At 39.6% G+C, this 7,873-nt stretch overlaps 1 protein-coding gene across 2 annotated transcripts in view; it reads right to left on the bottom strand.

The window, feature by feature from the left end:
• RINT1 (RAD50 interactor 1) overlaps positions 1-7,873 on the bottom strand; it is a 30,062-nt gene that overhangs the window by 2,489 nt on the left and 19,700 nt on the right. For both annotated transcript variants that reach the window (XM_017506266.2, XM_017506265.2), the window contains exon 11: positions 6,915-7,114. In XM_017506266.2, coding sequence (XP_017361755.2) covers positions 6,915-7,114 — 200 coding nt within the window. The remainder of the gene's footprint in view (positions 1-6,914; positions 7,115-7,873) is intronic.

Below are 7,873 nucleotides of genomic sequence, written 5' to 3'. Positions count from 1 at the left end.
TCAGTTCTCGAACTCCTAACCTCAGGTGATGCGCCTGCCTCAGCCACTCAAAAGTGCTGGGATTACAGGCGTGAGCCACCGCGCCCACCCTGTGACTCGTTTTTTAATTTTTTTTTTTTTGAGACAGAGTCTTGCTCTGTCCCCCAGGCTGGCATGCAATGGCTCGATCTCTGCTCACCACAATCTCTGCCTCCCTGGTTTAAACAATTGTCCTGCCTCAGCCTCCTGATTAGCTGGGACTATAGGCGAACACTACCATGCCTGGCTAATGTTTGTATTTTTAGTAGAGACAGGGTTTCACCGTGTTGGCCAGGCTGGTCTGGAACTCCTGACCTCAGATGATCTGCCCACCTTGGCTTCCCAAAGTGCTGAGATTACAGATGTGTGCCACCATGCCTGGCCTTGTTTTAAATAAAAATAATTTTAAAATTACACCATCAATAAGCATTTAAGCATAAGATTAACTATAAAGGTCTGAAATTTTGTTTTTCCAAAATACAATTACAAATGACTAAATAAATCACCTTGCCAAGGTGGCTGTTGCTGTTTCTAAAACTCTGAATAGCTTTAGGCAATAAACACATCACAATAAGCCATGTTAAGGGCAACAGACATTTGGCTACCCTTGATTGCCAAACACAGTGGCTCATGCCTGCAAACCCAGCACCTTGGGAGGCTGAGACAGAAGGATCACTTGAGGTCTGAGGTTCGAGATCAGCCTGACGAACATGGTAAAACCGCATCTCTACTAAAAATAAATAAGTTGGGCATGGTGGTGCATGCCTGTAATCCCAGCTATTCAGGAGGCTGAGGCAGGAGAATCACTTGAACCTTGGAGGCAAAAGTTGCAGTGAGCCAGGATCACACCACTGCACTCCAGCCTAGATAACAGAGTGAGACTCTTGTCTCCAAAAAAAAAAAAAAAAAAAAAAATTGGCTACCCTTGAAATTTTTTTTAAGAATTTTCAGTTGCTTTTCTTTTAAAGTTCTTGAAATAAAACTAATTAAAAATTAATAAAAACCAAAAGCCATCTAGAATTCTCCCAAAGACTTCATGGATAACAAAGCATAAAATCTGGGTTTTTAAAAAATACATTTACTATTAAAATTCCGACTACCCAACATAAACCTAGATCATCTCTCTCTCTCCCCAACTGCCTCTCTCCCCGAGTACTCCCACCCCATATCTGTTTGCATAAAATGTATCATGGGCATCACTTACTTTTACTTCTCCAGCAACTTTTCCCCTTCTTTTAACAGTACCCTAATTTTCCTTTAGGGAACTGCCTCTTCCCCACTCTGAGACAACTTAGGTGGTGTCAGCCCTATCCTTTGATGCCAAGAATGCACACATAACTTGGTGATCCCATGCCCTGGCTGCACCAGTGATCATTCAGAGATGGATGTATGAGAGGCACCCTGGTATTTCTGCTAAAATTATCAGAGAAGCAGCACTCTGAAATTGCAGAAGGACCACGTGAGCCTGAAACTACCTGTGGCCACATGTCCAGAGCCTGCCTCAGAACAAAACCAGAAATAAGCAACTTCAGAACAGCCATGCCTAATCCTTTTAAAAAGTTAAATTTCGCACCTCCTATACCTTACCCCACACCCCAAGTTAGGCCAGTTTGAATCTGGCTTCTGTCACCTACAACTGAAAAATTCCTAATTCTGAAAGGCTGCATATTTCAGGCTTGGTATAATCTGGCAATGGACAGTTATCAGTAGAGAACCTGAAACAAATGGAAAATGAACTCTGTCCATTCTTTGTCCATTTTCTAATTATGCAATACAAAAGCTTTAATAATTTTTACTTACAAAGCATTCACTGGCTACAGGACTGTGAAAATGATTAAAGTATTTTTGAGGTTAAGACAGAATTTGCACCATACATATATATATATATATATATATATACACACACACACACACACACACACACACACACATATATATATATATGTGTGTGTATATATATATATATATATTTTTTTTTAAAGATGGAGTTTCACTCATCGCCCAGGTTGGAATGCAATGAGGCAATCTCAGCTCACTGCAACCTCCACTTCCTGAGTACAAGTGATTTTCCTACCTCTGCCTCCCAAGTATCTGGGATTACAGGTGTGCACCACCACGCCCAGCTAATTTTTTGTATTTTTAGTAGAGACAGGGTTTCACCATGTTGGCCAGGCTGGCCTCGAACTCCTGACATCAGGTGATCCACCCACCTCAGCCTCCCAAAGTGCTGGGATTACAGGTGTGAGCCACAGCACCCGGCAAGATTTGCACCATAATAACCACACTAGGACACAATTCATTCACAATTTGAAAAATCAATTCTGAAATTTGATTCTTTTCTGCTGAGAGAGGACCCAGTTAATTCAGCATGAGATTATACATTTTCTAAGTGTAGGAATGATGGCTTATTCATCTTTTTTTCGCAGGGGGAGGGAGACAGAGTCCCCCTCTGTTGCCCAGGCTGGAGTGCAGTGGTATGATCAAGGCTCACTGCAGTCTCAACCTCCAGGGCTCAAGCAATCTTTCCACCTCAGCCTCCCAAGTAGATGGGACCAGAGGGTATGCCCACCATGCCCAGTTAATTTTATGTAGAGACAGGGTCTTCCTATGCTGCCCAGGCTGGTCTTCAACTCCTAGGCTCAAGTGATCCTCCCACCTTAGCCTCCCAAACAGCTAGGACTACAGGGGTGTGCCACCATGCTTGCTTATTTTTTGTAGAGATGAGGTCTTGCCATGCTGCCCAGGCTGGTCTCCAACTCCTGGACTTAAGTGACCAGCCCACCTTGCCTTCCCAGCGTTGGGATTACAGGGCTGAGACACCACAGCCAGCCATCTTTCTTAACAGACTATCGCACCACATAAAACAGTTGATGATGTTCTACAAATAATTTCATTGAAGCTAAAAATCTGGCACAAGAGTCAAAAATAACAATTTGTTTCACATTACTAAAAATGCTTCGTAGAATATGGAGCTGTGGGGGTGCTGAGAGAATAAAGTACTTACTTAGAGACACAACACATAAAAAAGTACAAAATGAATCTATGTATGCTGATTAGCTATTTTTTTTTGAGATGCAGTTTTGTTTTTGTTGCCCAGGATGGAGTGCAATGGCGCATTCTCAGCTGACCGCAACCTCTGCCTCCCCAGTTCAAATGACTCTCCTGCCTCAGCCTCCTGAGTAGCTGAGATTACAGGCGTGCACCACCACGCCTGGCTAACTTTCGTATTTTTAGAGACAGGGTTTGATTAGCTGATTTTATTTTATTTGGTTTTGAGACAGAATTTCACTCTTGTTGCCCAGGCTGGAGTGCAACAGTGCATTCTCAGCTCACTGCAACCTCTCCCTCCTGGGTTCCAGAGGGTGCTTCTGCTTCAGCCTCCCAAGTAGATGGAATTACAGCTGTGCACCACCACGCCCAGTTAATTTTTGTATTTTTAGTAGAGACGGGGTTTCACCATGTTGGCCAGGCTGCTCTCAAACTCCTGACCTCAGGTGATCGACCCACCTTGGCCTCCCAAAGTGCTGGAATTACAGGCATGAGCTGCCTCACCCAGCCAGATTAGCTGACTTTATAAACAAATTGATCATTACCCTCTATCTTATAATCATATTATGAAATAACTTTTATTTTCCTTGCTCAGCAGAATGACATTATGCACATGGATTTCAGTTAACATTTTTATATGAGACCTTCATGCAAATAAATAAATAAATAATTAAAAAAAAAAATTTTGGCTGGGCGTGGTGGCTCACGCCTATAATCCAAGCACTTCAGAGGCCAAGGCGGGTGGATCACCTGAATGATCAAGGTCTTGAACCAGGAGTTCAAGACCAGCCTGACCAACATGGTGAAACCCCATCTTTAAAAATAAAATAAAAATAAAAAATAAAAACATTTTTATAGAAAAAAAAAGCTTTAGGCCAGGAATGGTGGCTCATGCCTATAATCCCAGCACTTTGGGAGGCCAAGCTGGGTGGATCACGAATGACGTCAAGAGTTCGAGACCAGCCTGGCCAACATGGTGAAACCCCATCTCTACTAAAATACAAAAAATTAGCCAGGCATGGTGGAGGGCAGCTGTAGTACCAGCTACTTGGGAGACTGAAGCAGGGAAATCACTTGAACCCAGGAGGCAGAGGTTGCAGTGAACCGAGATAGTGCCACTGCACTCCAGCCTGGCAACAGAGCGAGATTCCTTTAAAAAAAAGAAAAAAAATCCTGATGCATTTGCAAGGAAAAAAAAGAAAAGAAAAAAAGCTTTAAATAATTACTAAGTCCCAGCCAGATTCCAGATAGGAATAAACCATGATTGTGTTTATCAGGTGTTTAACTTGTTTATATCTATAATGATTATATTTACTTTTGCTACCTATTTATATGGCTTATTACCTGGGATTTAACACAAAAACGTTTGTTTGGTTTTTTCTTTTACATTAAAATAGTTATTATGAGGAATACATTTTCTTCTATATAATGCTTTAGAAGTAATCATAAATTTTGGTTCTACATATAACAAAATGTACTATATAATGTATTAATATACTACAATTTTTTTTCTTAAACTCATAATTTAAAATATGTCATGTTTTCTAGACTTACTTCCTAATCCAAGGATTTAATGTTTTTACATGTCCATGTATGAATATATTTCATTTCTGCTTTTGTTTTATTGCATTAAGATTTGATAATGCAGAGATTTTAAATTAATTTACCTTGTCCATCTTTGTGACTCATCTGTACACACTTGAAAATTGTGTTTTTCCCATTATACTGTAGAATTTATCACCTATCTTCAGTTAATCAATCTAATTATTTAACCTTATAACTTTTAAATTCTCACTTTACCTATCACAATGTAACAGTATTATTTTGGTCTTTAGTTAAAATTGCTTTTGTCTTCTTTATCTTCCTGTTTTCTTTTTATGACACAATTATATATTTTATATATTTAATATTTCATATCAAAATTTTCAGTCATTATCAGATTTATTCAGTACAGTTCGTTTGACATTTAATGTACACTTTACCATTTCATGGTCATCCTAGTTCTGTTAATGCGTTCTGTCATAAAATTTACTTTATGGGACACCCAAGCTGGTACAAACCCAAGTTGACTTTAGTATTCTCACAGATGATCTTAGAAGAGTGATTGTTAACTTAAGGGCACCCTGTCCAAGAAGGGGTTCTGGAGGTCCTCTAAGATGATGTTAATATCTAAAACATCCAAAAGAATTCATCTGTCTATGTTGAGGCTATAAAGGCTAATTATTAGACTTTTGTCTGGAAGCACCTATTGGAAAATCTGGTTACCAAAAGTCCCGACAGCCAGGATCTTCCTTGAATTAATAAAAAGACTAAAAATAAACTACTACTTAATAATTATAGTTAGACAAATCCAATCTGTGAGCTGGTTTGCTTAATTATAATTAGGCAAATCAAATCATGTCAGAATCTGCATGGAGAAGGGAAGGGTCAACAGACTCTGGAGGGAAAAGGTCTTATGGTACTTGTTAACTGGACCAAGTTTTTATTTATAGATTTATTTAAAATAAACCTTTCAATAAATAAATCAGTTAATTTGTTTCAGATACAATCATGGTGGTGAAGTTTTCTTTTTTTAAACTGAGTTCTTACCTTTTAGGGATGCATACTAATATACACCTCTCTATATAAATATTACCATGAAATATGTTATCTGAGATCTGCTTCAAAATAATCAAGTATGGGGGGGCAGAAGAGGTTTAAATAAAACAAAATTAGTGTAAGAAGTCAAGCGATAGCCACAAGTTCATTTACCTAGTCTATTTACTCATGCATATATTTGAAAATATGATACACAAAATGTTACTTATTTTTATTTTTTGTAGATACAGGGTCTCACTATGTTGCACAGCCTGGTCATGAATTCCTGGGCTCAAGTGATCCTCCCACCACAGCCTGCCAAGTAGCTCAGACTACAGGCATGTGCCACCACATCTAGCTACTTTTATTTTTTTTATTTTTTGGAGAAATGAGGTCTCCCTATGTTGCCCAGGTTGGTCTCCAACTCCTGGGCTCAAGCAACTCTCTCATCTCAGCTTCCTAAAGTGCTGGGAGTACGAGCATGAGCCAGTGCACCCAGCCAAATAGTTTATTAATGTATGAAATGATTAAAACTTCAAATGTTTCCTTCCTATTTTTATAGCTCTTTATAATTTGTCATGTTTTGAAGACATTCAAGAGGTATTAAACATTTTTTTTTTGAGACGGAGTTTCGCTCTTGTTGCCCAGGCTGGAGTGCGATGGCGCAATCTCGGCTCACCGCAACCTCTGCCTCCTGGGTTCAGGCAATTCTCCTGCCTCAGCCTCCTGAGTAGCTGGGATTACAGGCACGCGCCACCATGCCCAGCTGATTTTTTGTATTTTTAGTAGAGATGGGGTTTCACTATGTTGACCAGGATGGTCTCGATCTCTTGACCTCGTGATCCACCCGCCTCGGCCTCCCAAAGTGCTGGGATTACAGGCGTGAGCCACCGCGCCCGTTCTGGTATTAAACATTTTTTTATGTTCCTTAAAGTCCTGGATTTTATTGCTTTTGACATCACTATTTAATCTTAGCTTTTCTTGTGATTGCAATTACCATATATGATATTTCCGAATGGTTCACTCTATAAACAACTATTTCATGAAAGGTTTGCTTTTCCAATGGTTAAACACATTAAAATATCAGGATTATTTAAGTACTTGAGATTTGCTTGACAAAAAACTGTGTTTTAATTACACCTCCTAATCATGGCACTATGATTCTATCTAGCATGTTTATTTTTGCTTGCAATAGATTCAATTTCAAAAAGCATTAATAAAATAGTTCAAACTAGTAATATATTACTTAATATAAAAGAATATTAACTCACAACATTGTCAGCCCAATCTGCTAGTACTGTTGAGATGTAGTTCACAGCATTAAGAATTGCACAGTATCGAAAGCCAAGGGAAGCTCTAGTCTCTTCTTTCATCACCTGTGTCAGTCGTATCCTAAAATCATCTACTAAGTCCTTCTGTAACTCCAGGAACTGCAGCTTTCGGGAAGCTGTGGGAAGATTTTTATACCTGTCTGTGGAAAAAGTTATTAACACATATTAAGGTTTACGATACCATCCAAGATATAGTTACAAGTTTTCCCCACTGCCACGATTCAGTGCTTTTGTCAAAAATCAATTGACCAGTCAAGTGTGATTTATTTCTGAGCTCTCTTAAGGATATGAGTTTCAAAAGTATGTATGTCTGCCAAAACTCATTGAATAGTACACTTAAGATCTGCACATTACACTGTATGTAAAGTATGCCTCGATTTTTTAAAAAGGCAAACGAGTAAATTATATATAAAAGTTACAGTTTCGGCCAGGCACAGTGGCTCATGCCTGTAATCCCAACACTTTGGGAGCCCAAGGCAGGTGGATCACCTGAGGTCAGGACTTTAAGATCAGCCTAGCCATCATGGTGAAATCCCACCTCTACTAAAACTACAAAAATTAGCTGGGCAGTAGTGGCACATGCCTGTAATCCCAGCTACTTGGGAGGCTGAGGCAGGAGAATTGCTTGAACCCGGGAGGCAGAGGTTGCAGTGAGCCAAGATTGTATCACTGCACTCCAGCCTGGACAACAGACAGAGTGAGACTATCTCACAAAAAAACAAAAGAAAAAAAAATGACAGTTTCTTCAACAAACAAATGGCATTTTTTTAAAAAGGAAGAACTTGGATAAATTCAAAGATACAAATTGGCCGGGCGCGGTGGCTCATGCCTGTAATCCCAGCACTTTGGGAGGCCAACGCAGGCAGATCATGAGGTCAAGAGATCAAGACCATCCTGGC

The sequence above is a fragment of the Cebus imitator genome, unplaced genomic scaffold, assembly GCF_001604975.1.
Source record: "Cebus imitator isolate Cc_AM_T3 unplaced genomic scaffold, Cebus_imitator-1.0 Scaffold352, whole genome shotgun sequence".
Taxonomy (NCBI): Eukaryota; Metazoa; Chordata; class Mammalia; order Primates; family Cebidae; genus Cebus; species Cebus imitator.
The sequence above is the reverse complement of the archived record's forward strand: the minus strand, read 5'-3'. Positions and strand labels throughout refer to the sequence as shown.